We start from the raw sequence: 23,612 nt of genomic DNA on the forward strand, positions 1-23,612 counted from the left end.
TAACTGTATGCACATGTAAGATGTGTCCATAGACACACAATGTACGCTGATGAACATGGGAGTAATACATTTATTACAAAGAAGCATATATGCATTCCAACAGTAATACATTTTAATATTAAAATATTAATCCAGGCAACAACATTCTACATGTTATTAAATCTAAAAAAAGATAGGTTTTCCCAGTTAATCCAACAAAACCCCCTACAATTTATAAAAAGTCCTATGTATATATACACACTTATGGAGTACTTATTTTCTCACAGCACCTTATATTTACATTATGAGATTTATGCAGTGACACAGAGCTCTGCACAGATACAACATTTTTATCCACATCTGGTCTGCGATCCACAAACACGGTCCGTGGATATGGAGAGCTGCGAATATAAAGTGGATATCCACAGATTTGCAGGCTCTATGCATGTGCACCTAATACATACGTACTAAAACAGGCTACTCTACTATAGTTTCCTTAAACAATGGTAAGCCCTTTTATCAAAAAGATGGATTTTGTACAAAGGTAGTACTTTCTGAACTATTTACGCCTCTTTCAACTTTTTTTTTTGGGGGGGGGGGGGGGGAGTTGCCTATTGTGTATTCCAAAATACAGCTTCCTGGATGTGGAAAAAAAAAGAGCAGGTTCGTAATTGGTGAAATGTTGCCCAAACCAATAAGTTGCAGTAAAGTGTTAGGGTGGCACAAATTAAAAAGTACACTGAATAATTCTAGTTAATGAATTGACAAAATGTATTATATATAGTACTTCATATGTTTTTCAACTTATTTAAGTAAACTTTCCTTGTATCAAAAATATAATTCAAACAATTAATATTATTGAAAAATTAAGAAAAAAGATCCCCTGAGAATGCTTTTTCTTACCTCCCACTCCCTAGAAGCAGCTTCATTAGTGCAATCACCAGTTTCAGGCTCTTCATTTTTCTTTACAACTATAAACCCAGGCTCTCTAATAGACTCCCCAGTATCCTCTGAATACATTTCTGGGCTCCACTGAATAAAGAAGGCATACAAGTGTTCTGTCCTGAAAAACAAAATCAAGTAATGACACAAATTAAAACAAAATGTATTAGTTGTTGACTTTATCAAGGATTGCACATGCATGTAAAAAACCCACAACTTGCTTGTGCTTTATTACTACATGAGATCATAGAAACAAACCTGGTGGAGAATCTGTTAATTATGCTATTGTTTACTTTTAGTATTTCACTAAACTTGGACAGTGAAAATAGACCAGCTTTAAATTTGTCACCTTAACTTTTTCCATTCTTATACAGTAGCACAATAATACTGTTTGAGCTCTCATCTTAAGAGTTTTATATAGTACCAACCATTGAAATATCCAACCTCTATAACAAAAGGCCTGCTTAAATAGACTCATAGGAGGTTTAAACCAAATATGAATAGAAAGGTTTCTCTCTTGCCTCATTCTGCCCCAAATAAAACCTACACTTTGAGCCTAAACCACTTCTGAGTGTTTTCATATTCTACTTAGCATTACTAGACGGCACTAAGAAAGAAAGCAGAAGTTGTGCATATAACAAAATCCTGAAATACAGACAGATTTGTCTAGTAGTAGCAGTTCATTAAGTGGCAAATCCTCTTTTCTATAGGTGTCACAGAAACATGGGAGCGTTTCCACAGTTTGGGAGGGAATGATCCCATAAGACTGCACAAGAAATTACTATCCCTCATGTGCTACTGAACTGTGTTCTATGAGGGTTCCCCTTGCACTGACTGAGGGAAGTTTGGGGGACAGTACCAGTGGCTTTGCAATACCACAACTTCAATGACACTTCACAACCATGGACAGGAACAGAATAGCCTTGAGGATTATAGCAGCCCTGAGGCTTTATGGTGTTGTGGAATGGGGACAAGTATCCTCCCTCTCCTCTTCCTTGGATGTCTCCCTTGTGGCTAGTTTATGTACTGTAAGTCAGCACAAAGAACAAGATCAGGCCCAAAGAGATTAAAGTGAATATCAGAAGTGTATTTAAATTATTCTCCTTAAAATAAACCCTGCCCAAACTGACACTAGATTATCAAAAATCACACTTCCTGCATACCAGCAAGTTCTTATAAGATTCTAACTACATCTTCCTTGTAACTCTGTTTCCAGAGATCAATAGCCACTAAACAGTGCTCAGCTAAAATGTTAAGTTAACCTTTTATTCTAAATGAATTTTAGTGCTTTTCAAAAGATGTTCAACAGAAAAAAATAGAAACCGAACTCCCACTTTGAACAAGGCAGAACAGGTCATGACAATGAAAACTTCCTCACATAATCCTACCTGCCTATGCATGGGAGCAGTGTCAGTGTCCATGTCAGTTCAAAATAACTGGTGTCTCAAAACTACTAGCTAATAAATGCCAATTATTAATTGGCAACAATTGTAATAAACTAGTATTTAAAATAGAAAGTTGTTGACTTTGCCTATAAGAAGCTTACTTAAACCGCCAACATTTAACATCCTTCCCCACTGTATGATGCTATTGCCATGTACAAAACAAGGACTACATTACCGTGGGGGTTGGACTAGATGACCTCCTGAGATCCCTTCCAACCCTGATGTTCTATGATTAACTTGCTCCTTGATCTTCTCTCTCACACACAACAGGATGGAGATGAGTCCATCTCAATTCCTCTCCATGCTGATATATGCCATGACAGCCAGCCACTTGGCCTACCAAGGATGCAGTCTTTAAAAGTTAGCTAGTAGCACAGTTTGGTTAATTAAAAGAGATGCCAAGTAGAAATAAAGGGGCATGCCAGCATTAGTACAAGGTACATAAACCTAAAACCCTTCTCCTCACATTAGCAAAACTCCTGCACCTGGCTAATCTTGTGTCCCCACACTATGGAGGTGCAATTGTTAATAGCTCCAAGTAGCAGTGGATGCACATGGTCCATCTACTCTTCCCCTAGCCCACCCAGCATGTAGTTGTATTTCCACATGCACAAGCTTTCCAATTTCTGACCCGATTTGAGTAGAACCATGTTATTCTTCTGCATCTGACACTCTCCACAGCTGTGGAAGAATGGCAAGATTTGCCTCTTGTGTTATTACATGGAAGGTATAATTACTTATACATGATTTTGAGAAGCGTAGAGGAAGGTAAATTAGATAAATATTTTCCCCGGCATCATTATAATCTGACAATCTAATCCCTCTTTACCTTTCATGTGGAACAGCAAACCAGTACTCGTGTTTCTTATCTCTCTGTGCATATTGCTGCATTAATGCACTTGCTTGTGACACAAATGTTTTTCTCATAGGTTTTCCAACTCTGAGACACAAGAACTTGTGAGATCGATGTCTTCTCTTCTCTTTCATAAGAGCAGAACCTATTACTGAAAAAAAGGGGGGGGAAAGCAGGTAGATCTGTCAAGTTCTAATCCACAAGCTGAACCATACAATTAACCAACTACATATTAGGATGATTAATCAAATGCAGCCTGTATTAGCTGCGAATGGTTTTCTTTCATTATAAAGATTTGCTACCATTCAGCATATTTAAACTTACTTATACACATGGAACAATAAAACTTACTTCTAACTTCTTTCTCTCCCCCACATCACAATCCTACAGTACATACTGAAATTTCAGTTGTTTGAAAATGCACCGTAATAGGGAGAGGGGGAAAAATGATTCACCTCATGAGGGCTTCCTAGGAGCGGGGTGCGGTTCTGCAATCTTTTTCCTGCTCTGGCGCTCACTGTAAGTTGCCAGCCTCACTAGGCAGGTCTTCAGTAGCTTGGCCCTCCAGCCAAGTCACAGTCAAAAATGAACCCTTCTGGGATAGTTAAGAATTTACACTATATGCCCTCCAGGGTCTTCATCCCAGTCTCTGGGCCCTTTAAGTTCAGCCCTTTGCTTGCGCTTCTATAGGAACCTTGACCCCTTTGCCAGTGGCTGGTGGGGGAACCCAGGCCGGCTCACCACTCTGGGTACAAACCCAAGGACCTTATATCTGGGTACAAACCCAAGGACCTTATAAACAGCCATGCACCGGTTCCTTTAATTACTTACTGCTGCTTTCCTGGGCCTCCTCCCACCTGGCCCCTTCACCTTCAGCCATTACCTTATGGTTAAAGTTATCAGCTCCTCTCTCCCAGGGCTAGTAAATGCAGCTAGTCAAGCGCCTTTGGCCAGAGAGGAGCACCCTTCCTCGCCCCTCTGGTCCCAGGCAGGTACTGCCCTACTAAGCCCCTGTAGCTCCTTTAATCTGTGCCTGCTGGGCTCTGATTGACTGTTTTCACAAGACCTCTCTAGGCAGGCCTGGAGGACCAACCTTTGCGGCTCCTTCCTGGGTGGGGTGTAGTAGGACTGGTTGGCCTCCATCAGCGGGTCACGAAGGGCCAGGTACACCCGTCACATGCATCAAAAAGACATTTTACCTGTAGTCTGAGACTGGAATCCTCTCCCTTCCACCCCACCCCTTTTTTTAAAAAAAATTCATTTTCCCAATGTACAAAATGTGACCAGATAGCAATAAAGTGACACAGAATATACAGTGGAAACATATTCACAAGAGAAAAGATTAATGTATATATTTAAACGTACGTCAGTCTTGTGTACTGAATGTATGTGTATTAGTTACTTTTCATTTCAAGAAACCAATTTCTGCATTCATCAATGCAGAATTAAGACTTACATTTCTAAAATTAGCACATTTATCAAATATTTTAGAGTTACAAAACACACAGGATGAAGTAGCTGTATATTTTGCTGTGGTATTTCTAATGAACTAAGGAACTATTAAGTTCCTAAATGCTGGATAAGTGATTAGGTATAACCAGCCAAGTTTAGCTAAAGGGATAGTGATCAAACCAAAATAAACAGCCTCTGAGACAGACTAAATCCCCAAATCCCACACTTCAAGCTGATTCAGAAGGAAGCCTTTAATAAGCAAAGAGAACACAGCCAAGTTTGGAAAACAAAGCAAAAAAACAAAAAACAAAAAACAAAAAGAATGAAAAATACTAGGGCAGTGGTTCCCAAACTTGTTCTGCCGCTTGTGCGGGGAAAACCCCTGCCGGGTCGGGCCGGTTTGTTTACCTGCTGTGTCCGCAGGTTCAGCCGATCCGCGGCTCCCTGTGGCCGCGGTTCGCTGCTCCAGGCCAATGGGGGCTGCTGGAAGTGGTGGCCAGTACATCCCTTGGACCGCACCACTTCCAGCAGCCCCCATTGGCCTGGAGCAGCGAACCGTGGCCACTGGGAGCCGCGATTGGCCGAACCTGTGGACGCAGCAGGGAAACAAACCGGCCCAGCCCACCAGCGGCTTTCCCTGCACAAGCGGTGGAACAAGTTTGGTAACTACTGAACTAGGGTCCTGATCCTTAGATATGGCCAATAACTCAGGAGGTGCAGGTATGTACAGAGGGTAGCAAGCCATTCAATCACTAACCTGTATTTCTATGTAAATTAACGATCTCTAAAAGCTCTAAATTACTCTGTCTGCCGAAAACCCTAAGGCACTGTCCAGAAAGCAAGCATAATGGGGCCCAGACCATGCCTCATTTCTAGGGATCCTAGAAATCAGTTTGCCATGAAAAAATGCAGAATTTGCATTTTTACAGAGAATCTTTAGTTTTTACATTTTGTGAAAATAAAAAAAACATTAACTACATTTTACTGAAAGTAACAGTGTCACTTATTCAATGTGCACAACCACCCCTTCTTGCAATTAATTTTTGAATGTGCTTTAAATTTACAGTTGAACCCCATTTATCTGATCTATGCAAGACCAGGGACAGATCAGATCATCAAAAATGGAAATAATCAGGAGAACTGGCAAAGAGCTTTCTACCCCTTATTTTAAGATGGGGGAACTATACGCCCACGCTGTGCAACATTTGGATCATGGTCTAAGGTACTCGAGTGGAGCACTCCTCGGACAGGCTCTGATGAGAATGTCATACCGGAAAAGGTACATCTGTATTCGCTTCTGCCTGACAAGAGCCACCAAATAGACAAGGACTTTTGTGACTGCATGAGGTTCAGATGATAATGTGAGAAGCAGCACTTTGCATTGAAAGTGATTGGTGCCATGAACGAACCTCAGAAACCTCCTGTGCACTTAATGGGTGACCTGGCACATGAAGGCAGTCTTCTTTCAAGATGACTGATGTAAAGTAATCCCTCTGGCAAAACGGACTTCAAGGTTTCCGTCTTGAATCTGATCCTCCTTATGAACTTGGTCAGGTGTTCTAAATCCAATGCCTCTCTGTCATCCCCAGATTCCTTGGGTACCAGGACAAGATTGAATACAGGCAGGAGAACATCTCCATAGCAAGATTCTTGTGCTGATTTGCAAAATATTATTTATGGATTATTCCCCTCTCTCTTTTGGGGATTTGAGGATAGTGGAGAAGGGAGAAAATGATGATTCAGAAACTGAAACATTCTATGATGTACTCTAGTTGAACCACATCCAGGATCTCTCTCTGGATGAGAGGATGAGAATGAGAGGGGCATTGGTATTTAAATTTTAATAGTCTCCTCCCCAGGTGTTGCTCATTGGACTTCTCGTGACTGCAGACAGGGGTAGTTTCTAGTGCTGGAATCTGCCTTGCAGAAGACTGTTAGCTCCCCTTTCTGGGCTTAGATTTGCTCCAGTCTCCCCTTCCACACTTAGAGGAGCAGCCACAAAAAGGATACATAGAACTGCAGCATCAGGGGCATACAGTTAGCCAAGGCATTTTTGAGCTTTTTTCTGTCAAATGTCTCTATTCCTATTCCTCTTCCTCTAATTGCCCCAGGCATTCTGCCAGAGAGGCCCTCCCAGACCAGTTAAGCTGAAGCTGCTGCAGCCAGCCACCTGAGTAGCAGAAGTAGTTTCCAGCAATCCTACTACAAAGCCCCAACCCCCAAGGCTAAACAGCCCAGCAACACCTAGGCCTTGTCTACACTGCCCCTTTACAGCACTGAAAATTTCTCGCTCAGAGGTGTGAAAAAACACCCCCACCTCGAGCGATGCAAGTTTCAGTGCTGTAAAGTGTCAGTGTAGACAGTGGACCAGCACGTGGAGCTGTGCTCCCAGCACTGGTAGATACACCCTCATGGGAGTGACTACACAGCAACATTAAAGCACTGCCACGGCAGCGCTTTAACATTGGTAGTGAAGACATACCCTTGGAATCCCTTTTTGCATGAATACCTTGTGAGCAGAGACTTTAGCGCTAGTGTTCTTTGGTGACAAGTCAGAGGAACTGCTATCCCCAGAAGAATAGGCCAGTTTTCTCAGGCAATTTCTTGAACCCATTTTCTTAAAATTTACTCCTGGGGGGAGGTGGGGACTGGGAATCAATCACATGGTGAGCCCTGTGAACCTCTTCTGCTAAAAGGCATCTCTTTATCCCTGCTCTTTTCAGAGTGGATAAAATGACTGTAAGGGGACACTCAGCTGCTCCCTGGGGCTCACAAGAAGACAACCTCTGAGGTGAAGGCACTTTTCTTGCCAAACTCGGGAGCTCTCTAGCCCAAGAGGGAATTTCTTCTTTCCCCCCTGTGCAAAATTCCTAACTTCCCCTGGGGCTAAGGGAAGGAGATCAAATTGCTCAACAAGAAAAAGGAGAAGGAACGATGAGACCTATGCTGCCATAGGGTGCATGTGTGAAAAAGACCAACTAGCAGCTCCTTACTGTATTTGTGGTTGTTTTGGTTGGTCCTGCTTATGGTTTCCCCACACAGGGCAGTCCCCTTCAACGTAACTGCCACTTGCAGCTGAACAGCTGTCTTCATTTTTCAGCCATCCTTCAAAAAACATTCACGGCCTGGCTATCAGACACCTTCCGCCCCGCCCCCCACCGCTGTGGTAATTCTAGGAGGCGGACAAACCACCTCTTCAGCTTGCTGCCTCCCTCTTAAAAAAAAGACAAAAAAACAAAACACCTCACAATAGGTGCCAGTAGCTATAGGAGGCAGAACAAAACTGAGTGGGACTTCTGAATGTGGTGGTTAGTTCCTTGTCAGCCACGCAATTGGCTTCGACTCTGCCCTCTATAGCTACAGAGAGACAACCACCCACACTGAGAATATGTGGACCTAGCCCTGAGAGTGAAATTTATATTCCATGCATCTTATCTGATTCCAACATCAGGGGGGGCTCTGTGGGAACACACAACCATATGGAAATACAAAGAGAATAATATAATCAAAATAATATTGGACAACAAATTAAATAGTTTAAAAATCCTTCTGTGGTTTCTCCATTTCCCATGAATTAAATGTTGTATTATAAAATACTTCCTAGATCACGTACACACGTTTGAACAGCAATCTTAAGCATCCTAATGGTATGAAGCATCCCGTTGTACAGTCCCAGCTTCTAGCAGTTGGAGGTTTAGGGACACCTGGCACACGGGGTTGCATCTTTGACCACCCTGGTTAATAACCATTGAAGAACCTATCCTCCATGAACTTATCCAATTCTTTTTTGAACCCTTAATCATTATTGGCCTTCATAATATCCCATGGCAATGAGTTCCACAGTTTGACTGTGCCTTATGTGATGAAGTACTTCCTTATGTTTGTTTTAAGTTTGTTGCCTCTTAATTACATTGGGTAACTCCTAGTTCCTGTGTTAGGTGAAGGGGTAAAACACTTCCCTATGCACCAACTCAATATCGTCATGATTTTATAGACCTCTATCTTAACCCTGACCTTAGTCGCCTCTTTTTTTAAGTTGACCAGTCCCAGTTTTTTTTAATCTCTCCTCATATGAAAGCAGTCCCATAGCCTTAATCATTTTTATTGCCATTCTCTGTACCTTTTCTAATTCTAATATATCTTTTTTGCGATGAGACCACCAGCCCTGTACTCAATATTCAAGGTGTTGGGATACCGATGGATTTATATAAAGTCATTATGATATTTTCTGTCATACGATCTATCCCCTTCCTAATGATTCCTAACATTGTTAGCTTTTTTGACTGCCACTGCACAGTCAACAGATGTTTTCAGGCATCTACCCACAATGACTTCAAGGTCTTTCTAATTTAGACACCATCATTTTGTATGCATAGTTGGGATTATGTTTTCCAGTGTTCATTACTTTGCACTTAACACTGAATTTCATTTTTTGCCCTGTCACCCAGTTTTGTGAGATCCTTTTGTAACTCTTTGCAGTCAGTTTTCTACTTAACTATCTTGAATAATTTAGTATAGTTTTCAGAACTTTCTCTGTTCACCCCTTTTTTCAGATAATTTATGAATAGGTATAACTATAACAAAGTTTTGTCTATATATTTTTCTGCAAGCATTTTTATGCAAACTGAACTGTACATTCAGAATGTCATTAAATATGAGAGGTTTCAGAGTAGCAGCTGTGTTAGTTTGTATCCACAAAAAGAAAGGGAGGACTTGTGGCACCTTAGAGACTAACATTTATTTTATTTAAACAAATTTGTTAGTCTCTAAGGTGCCACAAGTCCTCCTTTTATTAAATATAAGATGTCCTTTCAAAAGTTTCTGAATGGTGCCTAGTGCAATAATGGGACTATTAGTACCAACTTTAAGATGTGGGGATGGGAGCCTTGGGAGAACTTCTCCCTGTGATCTTACTAAAGATACAATCCAAAATTGCCAAGTCCAGCTAGGGGAGATAGTGTGTAATATAACACTTCCCGTAGCAATTTAGGGTATTAAAGTCAAACTTATTACCACAGAATGATGCAACAATTATATGGGCTGTCCTTTCAAAATGCAGTTACTTCTGTAACTAGATCAGACAGCTAGCCACACCAGATGTTGAGATATAAAATGAAGTCCAGCCAGCCCAAGAATATATTGTAATTAAACATAGTGGTACTTTTAATGATATATATGGACTGGCTTGAATGTGAACATCCTTTCAGAGTTACGTTTCATATAAGTACTATCCTGGTTTTTTTTTTTAAACCTGATACATAAGTGCATGGTTTAAAGTGCTAATTCTCCATTAGTGCATCATAAAATGACCAGACAATTAAAAAACCAAAACCACAAAATGTGAAAGATTTTTATTTAGAAATAATGCCATTCAGAGATTTTACATTCTTGACAAACTGCAAGTTTTGATCTGAATTACACTCAAAGATTGTCGCAGTAATTTGCAACTAAAACCACACAGAAAAAACTGTTACCTACCCTTTCGTAACTGTTGTTCTTTGAGATGTGTTGCATTCTAGGTGTCTGTGCGCCCATGTGCACGGTCAGAGATTTCTGCCTTAGTGGTATCTGTAGGGTCGGCTGTGTCGCCTCCTTAAGTGCTGCGCTCATGTGTCGGTACATCAGGCACTGCTGGCCCTACACCCTCTCAGTTCCTTCTTGCGGCAACTCCGACAGAGGGGCAGGAGGACAGGTAATGGAATGGACATGAGCAACACATCTCAAACAAGCAGTAGTTACGAAAAGGTAGGCAACAGTTTTTTCTTCAAGTACTTGCTCATTTCGATTCCATTCTAGGTGACTCACAAGCAGTGTCCATGGAGGTGGGCTCAGAGTTCACGGTTGTGCAGCTTGCACCACTGTTCTACCAAAGCCAGCATTGTCTCGAGCTTGCTAGTTAAGTGTATAATGAGATGCGAATGTGTGGACAGACTACCAGGTAGCCACTCTACAGAGCTTTTTGATTGGAACCTGCACCAGGAAGGCCACTAATGATGCTGTAGTCGAGTGTGCCATCACGACTACTGGCGGAGGCACATTTGCCAGCTCATAACAGTAACGGATGCAGGCAGTGATCCAGGACGAAAACCTTTGAGCAGACACTGGGCGACCCTTCATTTTGTCTGCTACTGAAACAAAGAGCTGCATCAACTGACAGGACAAAGCCATTCCGTAAATGTAGAAGTCCAGCACCCTCCTGACGTCCAGGACATGCTACCTGCATTACTCTTCTGATTTATGAGGCTTCGGGAAAGAGACAAGTAAGTATGCGTCCTGGTCGGTATGAAATTGGGAAACTACCTTGGGCAGAAACACCAGGTGCGGACGCAGCTGGACCTTATCCTTGTAGAATACTGTATAGAAAGGTTCTGAAGTAAGTGCCCTGATCTCAGACACCCTGCAGGCCGACGATATCGCAACCAGGAACAAAATCTTCCAGGAGAGATCAGGAAGCCAGAGGCTCGAAGGGGTGCCCCAGGAGTCCCAACAGCACGAGATTCAGGTCCCAGGGAGGGACGGGATCCCAGAAGTGCGGGTAGAGACGCTCCAGACCTTTCAAAAACCGGGCTGTTGTCGTGAACGCAGAGTGAATTGCCATGGAATGGAGGAGTAAAGCCAAAATATTGGCCAGGTAGACCCTGATTGCGACAGGGACAAACCTTGGAGCTTGAGGTGCAGAAGATAATCCAAGATCTCCTGCAGAGACCTGCTCAGCCTGGATATGCTATTCCGAGGCCCAGCACATGAACCTTTTCCATTTGGCCAGGTAAGTTGCTCTGGTGGAGGGTTTCCTGCTACCCGCACGACCTGCTGAACCTGGGCCGAGCATTCCGGTTTGTCCGCGTTTAGCCATGCTGTCAAATGTAGCGCCGCCAGGTTCTCGTGGTTCTGGGACAGCAAATACAGCCAAAGGGGCAGCTGCAGCAGGGCAGCTACCAAAAGGTCCAGCGGCATGCCGAACTAGTGCTGGTGAGGCCACGTGAGGGCTATTAGGTACAGTGTTTCCTCACATACAGCCACTGTGGCCGCATGCAACCACCAGGTCCTTTTCTTGCAGCCACTGCCTCCTGGGCTGTGGTGGGGGTGGGCGCAAATAAGTGGCCCCTCTCCCATGGCTGTCAGCAGCAGTTGAGCCCTGTCCCCCTCCGGAGACAAATGCCAGAGGTGCAGGCAGCTGGTGAATTCCCCACTTTCCCCGGAGGTGGGGGAGGCAGGCTTCAGCCATGGGGCTTCAGGCTCCGTCCAAGCTGTGGCAGGCTCTGGTTCAGGCTCCAGCTCCAGGCTCACCACCCCCTACCCGCCCCCCCACATTGTCCCTGGGCCCCACTGCTCCCCTGCCCACCTCCCCATCCAGGGCTTAATTTGTCCCAGGGCTTTCTGGGGCCGAGTAAGACTGCTGTGAAAAGTGATATTAATAAAGATACAAATATCACTTCACAGCAGAAGACTTATCTGCTAGCAAGTCTTAGGGGGAAAAAAGCGCAACCAAAAGAAAAAAAACAAAAAAGGAAAGAACATGCAAAGCACATTATTTGTGTTTCTATTCTCTTTATGTCCAGTAAAGAATAGAGACAACTGTCAATTTTTATTACTTAGTCTGAAAAAACCCTAATAATCTGAATAAATTACAATGATTTGGGCATGTATATGTGCATATTTATTTGTTTTTCCTAAAGTTCATTAAATATTTTAGGAAAAAATTGTCAGCATGGCCACCAGCCAGAGTTGGTGGCCACGCTCTGAGGCCACCAATAAATTTGTTTGAGAACCTCTGCGCCCTGTCCTATTTGATCTTCACCCTGTGAATCGACGGCACTGGCAGGAAGGCATACATCAGAGTTCCTGACCACGGGATGAGAAATGCGTCTGACAGGGAGGCCCATCCCATCCCCAGGATCGAACAGAACACGTGGCATTTCCTATTCTGCCTGGACTTGAAAAGGCCACCTGGGGAGTCCCCCACTTCTGGAAGATTGTATTGACCACGTCTGGATGGAGCGACCACTTGTGGCAAGATGAGAAGGTCCTGCTGAAGTGATCCGCTAATACACTCCTGGTCCTGGGCAAGTGTGTGGCTACTAGATGAACAGCATGCCACACACAGAAAGTCCCAAAGGCAGAGAACTTCTGTGCAAAGGGCTGACGACCTGGCTCCACCCTGCCTGTTGATTTAATAAATTGCAGCAGTATTGTCCGTCAAGACCTGCACCACCTTGCCCTTCAAGTGGGGCAAGAAGGTCTGACAGGACAGGCGAACCACTCTGAGCTCCCTGACGTTGATCTGGAGGGCCAGATCGTCCCACAACCTGCGGTCCTGCATGCTGAGCTCGCCTAGATGGGCTCCCCAGCTCAAGTCCGAAGCATAAGAGACCAGGGTCAGCGATGGAGCCGCAAAAAGAACTTCCTCCAGCACTGACCTGGGGTCCAACCACCAATCCAGGGATGACCGGATGTGATCTGGCACCCTGAGTACCCGGTTTAGGTCATGCCTGTTGGGGACGTAGACCGATGCCAGCCATGCTTGCAGAGGCCGGAGATGGAGCCAAACAACTGACCATGTATGTATATGCAGCCATGTGGCCCAACAACCACAGGCAGATGTGCGCTGTGGTGAGTGCGTGGTTTTTCATATGGGAGATCAGGTCTGATTTGGCCGAGAACTGCAGGGTATACTCCCAAGATACTATCTCTAGCACCCAGCAGTCCGAAGTGACCCGCGACCAGGCCATATGGTAGGGACGAAGACAGTTGAGGAAAGAACAAGGTGGATCTGGGGAGTTAACTGGGTCGTCGCTCCGGAGAGCGCCTTCAAAATGAGTGCTTCTGGCCTCAAGGATGCTTTGCTGAGCCTGGATGCACAGGTGAGTGGGAGAAGGAGGGGCAGCGACAACTAAAGCTTGTGTCTATCCCTTCTCCTTGCTGACCCCTGTCAAGGTTGCCAAGACCTTGGTGGCAAGGGCAGCCAGAAATGCTTCCTCAGAGACTGTGGCGTATGCAGACCCAGCAAGCAAAGGGTGGCACGAATATCCCTCAACTCATGCAGCTTCGCATCTGTCTGCTCTGCAAAGAGTCCATTCCCCTCAAACGGGAAGTCCTGGATTGAAGTCTGCATTTCTTGGGACACGTAAGCAATCTGAAGTCAGGAGCTGCGCCTCATGACCACCACCAACATGATCACCCTGGCCGCAGAGTCAGCCACGACCCATGCCATTTGAAGAGAGCAACTCGCTGCTGTGGTACCCTCCTCCACCAGGGTGCCTCCTTGCTGACCCCTGTCGAGGTTGCCAAGACCTTGCGATACCCTCCTTCACCAGGGTGCCGAATTCCTGGGCCAAAACTTGGGGGAGGGACTCCTTGAACTTACAGAGGGATTCCCATAAGTTAAAATTGTACCTGCTCAAGAGAGCCTGGCGGTTTGCCACCCAGAATTGCAGGCTGGCTGTCAAATACATTTTCCTCCTGAAAAGGTCCAGTCTTTGGTCTCTTCATTTTTGGGGGTTGAACTGGTGTGCTCCTGCCTGTCCTCCTCATTGGCTGCACAGACGACCAGTCAGCCTGGAGGTACTTGAACCCTTCGGAGATCTGTGGCATGGAGTTGGAGAGTGCTGCCTTTGTTCAGGAGATCGGCCATGCTCAACTGTCTGTGGAAGGGTCTTGGCAGCTGGCTTGCTCTCATATGGAGCCTTTGCTGCTTCCTGCGACACATGCAGTGCCAGCGGCGCTGGTACAGGCCTCTGCTCTCTCAGCACTGGGAGAGCCTGGGAACGAGTCAGTCCCGCCACAAATCTGGATCACCTACTGCTCCCAGGAGTTGGCGGTGGATCCTTTGGGGGGATAAGGGTCCTGACTGGGGAGGCACATCCATGTGGCTCCAGTGTGGGTAGGCAGCCCGAGCTGGGTCCTTTGCCTGGTACCAGGGAGCCGTGCTTCTTGGTCTTTCTAGGCATTAGTGCCAGGAGTGCGCTATGCACAGAGGCCAAAGTACCAGGGGTAAAGTCTGGCTGGGATGGCTCAGAAGCTGGTCGGAGGGCAGCCTCCAAGAGGAGAGCCCTCAAACAGATATCACGCTCTTTCTGGGTCAAAATTTTTTTTACAGATATGATACTTGTCCTTCACATACGATTCCCCCAAGCACCTGTGGCAACTGCTGTGTGGGTCAGTAACAGGCATAAGCCTGATGTAATCCAAGCAAGGCTTAATCCTCGGAGACCGGGGTATGCCCAGGCTGGGGTGAAGTCCCCAATGGGACTCTAGTATTCAGTAGTTGTGAAGGGTAGCTAGAAGTTAATTACTATAAACAAACTATTTACAAGACCTTAAGGCTCAAAGTCAGAAGAGCCGAAATCGTTAGCCCTTGCTATGCAAGAAAAGGTGGCCTGACTAACCACCATCGGTGGTAAGAAGGAACAGTGAGCATAGGGCTGGTGGTGCCTGATACACCGACACATGAATGTGGAACTCAAGGGGGCACCACAGTTGACCCCTAAGGCAAAAGTCTCCGATAACGGTACATGTAGATGCCTAGAATGGAATAGACATAAGCAAACACTTGAACTGACCTTTTAAAGGAATGAAGATGTGCAGAAAACTAGAAATTCATTTTCCACATCTGAGAATTAATTCTGTATTTGGCTCCTGCATCGTGAAAGGCCTTTGTATGTTTAATCTTATTCCATTTCAGCATCAAACATAAAGGAATGATAAAATATGAGTAAGGCCATGTCCACACTAGAGAGCTTGCAGTGGTGACAGCTGTACCAATGCAGCTGCACTGCTGTAATATCTCTCGTGTAGTCACTCTATGATAATGCGAGAGAGCTCTCCCGTCAACATAATTAAACCACCCCTAACAAGCAGCAGTAGCTATGTTGGCAGGAGAAGCTCTCCCGCTGACACAGCGCTGTGCACACTACCACTTATGCCGGCAAAACGTACGTTACTCAGGGATGTATTTTCTCACACTCCAAGCAAGATACATTTTGCCAACATATAGAGATTCAAGTCCCCAAAAGGTTATGAAATTCAAAAAGTTAGAGTTCTCAGCTATACTGCATATGTCCAGTACCAAGGGTGAAATTCATCCAACCAGAGAGAGCCTTCCTGGGCCCACGCATTAAATCACTTAACCGACATACTAAGGATCACAATTGGTCTTGGGTTCTACATTGATCCATCAGCCACAGTCCTCATATCAGCTGATTTGATTCTCCATTAAGTTTAAACACAGCTATGAACACAAGGTCTGAGACAGTGACTGGAAGAATGCAAATCCAAGTCTGCCACTCTCTCTATCCAATTACTCCAATAGTAACCCTCCCCCTAAGTAGTATGAATTATATTCTGTCATCAAGCCAGGGAGAAATTTCAGTATGCACATACAGGTAGATGTAGATCATTCTAAAGAAAACCTCAATAGTTAGTAAATGCATTGAAAGTTTAGTACTTTTAAAAGCTGCAGCTTTTTTGTTGTGGTGATGGGGGGACGGGACGGTTGAAAAATATTTTCATGTTTATTTTATTCTATAACCTTAGATCTTGACTCACTTACCATCCGCTTGTCCATCTTCTGCAACCTCCATTTTGTGCTTCATTTCTTTTTGTGAATCTTGCTGCATGTTTTTTCTTTGCTGCTTGGTTTGTTGCATAGTGTGAATCTTCCAGAGTTCACGAAGCTCTTCAACGTCTATGTCTGAATCTTGAGTTAGTTCTTTCACTAGTTTTCCCTTGGTGATGGTCTCTTTTTTTTGGGAGTCTGTGATGTCTTCACAAAGTAGACATTGCTTTTTTACCTCACACTCTCTTTTGTGTGTTTTCTCTAGTGTGGAATCCTGATCAATGACTACGTCTACATCTGTGCCACATCCTTTACTGGATTGCATTTCTTGCAAAGATTGTTGATGGGCATCTGTAACTTTTCCCCCTACAGTGTCCTCTCCCCCCTGTATTGCCATTTTAACAGTTTCTGAACCCATAATATGGGTAACAAACCCACTGTCACTTACAGGCAGGTCGACACTGGATTTTAAGTCATTGGGAACATCAGTTGAGTCTGAAATTATTGTTAAACATTCTGCGCTAGTTTGATTTATCGTTTGGACAGATTCTGATGAGGCACCAGAAGATTTGTCTTGTCGAAGCTCATCTGAAGAAACAAGTTCCTCACATATTGGAGAGAGTTCTGATTCTGTGAACACATCCTCCGAAAGAGACTCCTCTGTGCTCCGAGGGGCTGTGCTGGCACTGTCATTCCCTGTATCCTGAACCCTTGAATCCATTTCATCTGTATTGCTTCTTGTAATTTTCTTGAAATGGCAGAGGTCCCTTACAGATAATGGTTCTACATCTCTGTTAAGCAAAGGAGAGTTCAAGTTAGCACCACAAAGTGCCTTTTATTGAACTTTTTCCCTAAAAGAAATTAGAGATGTTAATGCTGAAAGGGATCTTTGGAAGCTCATTTAGTCAGTCTTTTTGACAGATTCTAAGCCTCTTTACGATTATTGTAAGAGTCACTTACAATAAAGTGTATTTGATTATTTTGTAATGCCAGGTCTATAACAGAATCTTTTGGCAGTTTAGTAACATCAGTTATTGGGGTTTTTATTTTTTTTGAAGGAGGTGCAGGTGAGGGGAGCAACACATATACCAGCAAAGGCTCTAGTATAGGCAGTTATACTGATATAATGTGCTTCTGTCACTCAAGGAACTAGTACACTAGGAGGATTTGCTAGTATAGTCAATTTAGACCTGGCCAAATACAAAAGGTACATTACAGTAAGTATAAAGCTGATCATTTATTCACAGTGTAAGACACCAACACTATGTATTACCAATCTGAAGGTAGAGGTTTCAGAATAAACTAGCACAAGTGGTGCTAGGATATGGAGTACCAGGAGAAGATGGGGACAATAAGTATATATTTACTTGTATTTTTTGCAGTCAGAAGTAAACAAAAACAAAATTCTAGAAAGTGCCTGTTGTCTAGTGCCTTCTAGGAAGTCTGTGCCCTAAGTTTCCATCCTCTGGGGAAAGAAGCAAAAAACTCACCTTCCATTTGAAAGGCATCTTCAGAACATTTTATCCCACAATACATATACCGAACAAATTAAATTCCTAGTAAGATTCAGATTCCATTACCAGTGCAGGTAACATCATCTTTAAGTATATATTGTATAATTGTTAAGATAGGAGGTTGGAATTAAGTTTCAGCCTGCGTTTCAGACTAAGGCCTTGTCTACTCTACCAGGGTAAGTCGACCTAAGTCATGCTACTCCAGCTACACGAATAATGTAGCTGGAGTCGAAGTAGCTTAGGTCGACTTACTGCGGTGTCTACACCGAGCTGCGTCGACGGGAGATGGTCTCACGTCGACTTACCTTACTCCTCTCGTTCCGGTGGAATACCGGAGTCGACCGGAGAGTACTCTGCAGTCAATTTAGCGGGTCTCACTAGACCTGCTAAATCGACCCCCACTGCATCGATCACAGCAGCGTCGATCCCTGGTAAGTGTAGACATGGCCTTATAATGCTTAAGTAATAAGCTATGAATTAAAGTGTGTTTGGATGGTAAAGTCCTAAACTGACAATTTCCTCAATTTTTTAGTTACTGATAGGAAATGCATTTAAGCAATCTTAATGCTCAGTCACCAAAATCTGTATGGAATATACATACTGCTAAATACATTCCTTGCAAGCCTCAGCATATATTTGATCTTAACTAAATCAAAAGATGTCTCACGCCTACACAAACTGACATGAGCCCTTTAGCTCTTGTGAATTCTAAATTCCTTACAAAAAAGAAAGTTAGTGCAAGGTCTCAGATTTTTATTGTTGAAGCTTACAAAAGTTAATGAGTTTTTGAAATGAGGAAGAGGGGGAAAGCAATTCTTCATGTAGATAATCAGGAGAGCATCTGCAGAAGCAGAAATAAATGAGAAATAGGAAAGCCAATCAGAAGCGATCTTTAACCAAATTAAATAGTTTGTAATCTAATTTAGCTACTGCTACCACAGCTCCAGATAAAGATTTTTTGAATTTTGAATGCTGCTGCGATTTTACAAACATGACTCACTTTCAGGAGCCACAGCATAGTAGCATTTGGATTGCCACTATAGTAACGGGGCTGCCAGAGGTTTGGGTTCTATTTAGATGTTTACAACTAAGATAGCAACATGACACACAAGGATTTTACAGAAGGCAGGTGTGAATTTTTACATATTTCTTTTTTAATTCCACAAATTGTAAGGTGACAAAGCATATACACTATAGAACGTGAAAGGCATCCTCTCTCCAGGAGTTATGGATCTGAACATAAATGCCTCTGAAACTATCTTACTTTGTAAATGTGTAATTCTGAGCTCAGTCACTAGGAATAATTAATGTAATAGTAAAAGAAAAAAAATCAGCTTTCCAGCTGCAGTATTTACATTTGGGAACCAGTAACAAAAGAAATGAGATTCCAGAGCCAATATCTGAAAAATCTTCTCAAGCCTATACAGATGTTTCTTTTAAGGTACTTTTGCTATGTGTAAATATGTAGATCATTATTATACTGGCCCAATGAACCTACTGGGAATACAGTAACTCCTCACTTAATGCTGTAGTTAAGTTCCTGAAAAATGTGACGTTAAGCGAAACTATGTTAAGTGAATCTGATTTCCCCGTAAGAATTAATATGAATGGGGGGAGGGAAGGAGAAGGTGTTAGGTTCCAGGGAATTTTTTTTTTGGCCAGACAAAAGGCATTATGTACATTTTAAACAAACAACTTAATACAGGCATAAGTTTTAAACAATTTTAAAGAAATAATTTAATACAATAATCATTATTGAGTATGAAGCAATGGGAGGTGCCCCCGCCTTACCCCACACAGGCACAGCCCACTGGCACTGCAGACAATGAGGCAGGCAAGGAGGCTGAAGGTACCATAGGCTAGGAGAAGCACGTTGTGTAGCAGCAGCTGCAGCTTCCCCTACTGTGCAAGCACCGGGGGCAAGGGGGATCAACCCTCAGCCTGCCCACTCCATCCCTTCCCCCAGGCCTCCACCCATAACCCGCCTCTTCTCCCCCTGCTGTCTCTTTTATTCCGCATGTCTCATCCTTGCTCCCTCCCCGGTCTCCTGCCCACAGCAATCAGCTGGTTTGTGGCTTTCAGGAGGCAGGGGGAGCCTCCACGCTGAGTCCTCGCTCCTTCCTGAATGATGATTGCTGCGGGCAGGAGGCGGTGGGAGGAGTGGGAAGGCACTGATCAACGTTCGGGGTCTGCCAGCAGGCAGGAGGCGCTGGGGGGGGGAGGGGGGACGCAGGGGAGCTGATGGGGGGCTGCCAGCTGTGGACAAAGCAGGCAGCCGAACGACGTTATAGCAGAACATTGCACAACTTTAAACAGCATGTTCTGTAATGGAGCAGGGATGCAAGATCGAAACAACGTTAAGCGAGAGGATGTTAAGTGGGGAGTTACTGTATGTCCTATTAGCCTTATTGGGAGTTGTGTTAGTCCACAATGCTATTCAATTACATTGCATTCAGGCTGAATGGCTAGTAAACTTGAGAGGATTCCTCCAATTTCTTAAAATGAATAAGAAAACGACAGGATCACTCAGTTCTTTATGCCTTTCTGAGCTTCAGCTGCCTTATTCAGGGACTGGCTCCAGTTGTAAACACATCTAAAACATTGGGCACAACCATAGTACCACATACTCTATAAACAAACGAGTTTAAATTTTGAAATGTTGTAAAAACATGAGGCGGAAGAAACACTAATACGACTTAGGTGTCAAGCACAGAAAGAAAGATGAAGTGCAACTCTGAATATTATGATGAAATAGTTATTCCCCAGAGAAACCTGGAAGACAGCCATGCTTTGGAAAACTCAGCAAAGTACACCAAAAATTTATATGTAGGCAGAAGTGATTTTGGGCAATAAAGCAGCATCGAGATGATATCCCCATCTAACTCAGCTCTGAAGGGACCAGACCTGAAATACTGCATTCAGTTCTCAGCAATTCATTATTAGGCACGGAACCTCCCACCTACTTATCAAAGAAAAAAATAAAATGATTGAGGGGCTAGAGATATTAACTCACTAGGAAAAAATAAGAGTTAAATACATATAGCTTTCTCTAACTAAGGTTGGGAGATTGACACAGTAGTACAAACAAACACTAAGAAGGGAAAGAAATGTTGACAACAATATAAGAGGTTCTGAACTAGGAATAATTGGATGAAACTGAAGCCAGACTTCTTAAATATCAGGAAGGACTTCTCAACAAAGATCTACTGGGAGATTTCACAACTCTCCCTTTCTCCACCCAATTACGCAGCACAGTTAAATTTGCTATAAAGAGGCTCAATTTTCATGAGACATTTTGAGTCATTTTTATAGCTTCTTTATACCACCTCTATGTCATTACAAGCCCTATAATTCAGTTTGTCCAGAGGACATTGTTTCTGGTTGGCTTCCAAAGTCTTTTAGAACCACAGAGAATGCAGCATAGCTAGACAAGTCCATCTCAATGTACCAGCAATTGTGTAGCCTGACTGTCCCTATTTTACCATGCTGCAGGAGTCTCCCTGGGCAAAATTATAATTATAAATTACACATAGGAGGTAAACAGCCTAAAAAGATATCCTTTAAAGTGTTTGTGCCCTTCTGTTTTATGATTTCTAAGAGTAATCTGATTTTTTAAAAAGTTCTGCTTGTTTTAATGTTAAGATAGTCAGGTCCCATTTATTCTGTTTTTGATCAAAATATGGACAACTGGAGAACTAGCAGGATAACACCAAGTGACTAAAATAAACCCAAAGAAATTGAGAGGAAGGAATTTGGGGACAGACTATTTAAAGCTTTATAAACAATAACTAAAAGCCTCACGTTTATTACATAATGAACATTTAGGAAAAAGGCTCTTTGCTTAAGCTTCAGACTCCTTTTACACATCAATTGACATTAGGGTGAGAAAGATCCTGTTCCATTTTCCAATGCTCCAGCATTTATATGGATAATGAATCCTTTATTTTGCTGTTCAGTGTATTCCTGATACTACTTTAAAAAAAAAACAGAGGCAGAAAAAAAATTCAGTCCTGTTTATACTTCAATTAAAAAAAAAAAAAAAAAAAGAAGGAGAGGCACATTTGCTTCTTTGGAAGTCAACCAGGAGGAATATAACTAAGATTTCTATCTAAAATTACTCAAGGATTTGGGGCCATTTCAAAACTATTGTGTTTTGCAGGGGTCACCATCAAACAGTTAGCTTGTTAACCATTAGAATAGGAAAGCAATTGTAAATATTAGGCAAAAATATAGTAACTATTGCCAAATGCTAACTTTCTCAATAGTTGATGATGCCCAGGAGATGAGGAAGCTAAAATTCATTTGATGTATGTAGAACATACAATAAACCAAGAAAATGAAAATAATAAAGCAGTTTTCCAGGTCTCTCCAAGTTAATCTTGGATATTCTCAAAAAAAGTTTACTCTGTTTTACTATATAGTTACTAATGCAGATGCTATACAACTTTTTGCCAAGTTTTACAAAAAAAAGTCTATCTTACATGGGTAACGAATCCTTTATTTTGCTGTCCACAATTTCTTTATACAGAGCAGCTGACATCACTTCTTCCATTGGACACATGATGCCATACTCTTCACAGCCGTTCTCTTGGACCATAGGATCAGTTTTATGTGGATCAAACATTATATTATTTGGAGTCACTAGCAGCACACCATTGACCGAACCCTAAAATGAGAAAGGGAAAAAAAAGTGATAAAGGTTTCCTTCAAGTTTTAGTTTATCTTCAGTTCTTTAACTAAAGAAAACTATTTGAAACACCTTTCCTATGAGAATAGCATCTTTTCTGGGGTTTGTCCATCCTAAAGTAAACTTTGCTAGCTAACAATAGTGCCACAACACCTTCTTGTGCTGTGCAACCAACCAAACAAGTCCATATAGTTGAAGATGATACCTTCTCTCCAAGTAGATGTGGACCATTGCTGCCCATTTTTCAGGGCAAAAAAAAAAATCTCAACTCTTCCCTACTGGAAGGCTCTACATACTAATTGTGTTGTTGAGAGTGTTCAAGAATTCCAGCAAGCATGCTAAGCAAAGCCTCGGCAATGAGATGATGTTCGTCTACAGATGGTGACCATAAGGATCTGAGTAAGCTTCAGAAGAAACTTAAGAGTCATTGTTTCAGAGGTTTGCTGCTTGACCCTTCTCAGAGATGTCCAGTTCAGAGGTAAGCCAGAGAGAGCATTTTATGCTAGCCATTTGCCTCCGCTTCCCCTCATACTAAGTGGCAGAAGTATGGGTACCTCTACACTGCAAGAGACAACCTGCAGCAGCGAGTATTAGAGTTTGAGTCAACTGAAAATAGCAGTGTAGACGTTTGGACTCAGGCCTGTCCTCCGAGACCTGGCAAGGGAGGATTTTTTGCCCCATCGCGAGAACCCAAGTCATAGATCTTTTGCAGTGTTGACATACCCTATGTGTCTGGCATAAACCTCTCAGATTGACCTAATTGATGGACCCATCAATCAGGTAATTATAAAGAGATAATGCATGTAATAAATACTTTAAGTTGTATTTTGTAAAAAGATTTTACTTTTACATTATTAAATCTAACATATTACAAAATAAAGTTTACTTAAAATGTTACACTAAATATCCCTTTGGTTCAATGCATGCAAGAGATAATTAAGCAGATTTCTAAAAATTTAAAAGCTAATAGAAAGACACCAAAGAGTAATGATGTTTGTCACTAATGCAACAGATTACATTAGATATTTTAGATATTCTGGTGTTTTTGTTTTGAAATTACAAATTCACACAGAGCCTCAATCCTTCACCACTGAAATTCAGCCACCTCCTTGGTGAGATGCTGAAACTGTTTAATAAACTAAACCTCTTTTCTGAAAATTTCTAACAAAACAACTAAGATTACTCT

General features: G+C 42.8%; 1 protein-coding gene across 11 annotated transcripts in view; it reads right to left on the reverse strand.

The window, feature by feature from the left end:
* OXR1 (oxidation resistance 1) overlaps positions 1–23,612 on the reverse strand; it is a 454,063-nt gene that overhangs the window by 53,787 nt on the left and 376,664 nt on the right. For all 11 annotated transcript variants that reach the window (XM_038388483.2, XM_038388479.2, XM_038388481.2 and 8 more), the window contains 4 exons: positions 22,221–22,405; positions 16,220–17,016; positions 3,196–3,370; positions 883–1,042 (listed from right to left, as the gene is read on the reverse strand). In XM_038388483.2, the coding sequence (XP_038244411.1) occupies positions 883–1,042; positions 3,196–3,370; positions 16,220–17,016; positions 22,221–22,405 (1,317 nt within the window). The remainder of the gene's footprint in view (positions 1–882; positions 1,043–3,195; positions 3,371–16,219; positions 17,017–22,220; positions 22,406–23,612) is intronic.

This window comes from Dermochelys coriacea, chromosome 2, assembly GCF_009764565.3.
Source record: "Dermochelys coriacea isolate rDerCor1 chromosome 2, rDerCor1.pri.v4, whole genome shotgun sequence".
NCBI lineage: Eukaryota > Metazoa > Chordata > Testudines > Dermochelyidae > Dermochelys > Dermochelys coriacea.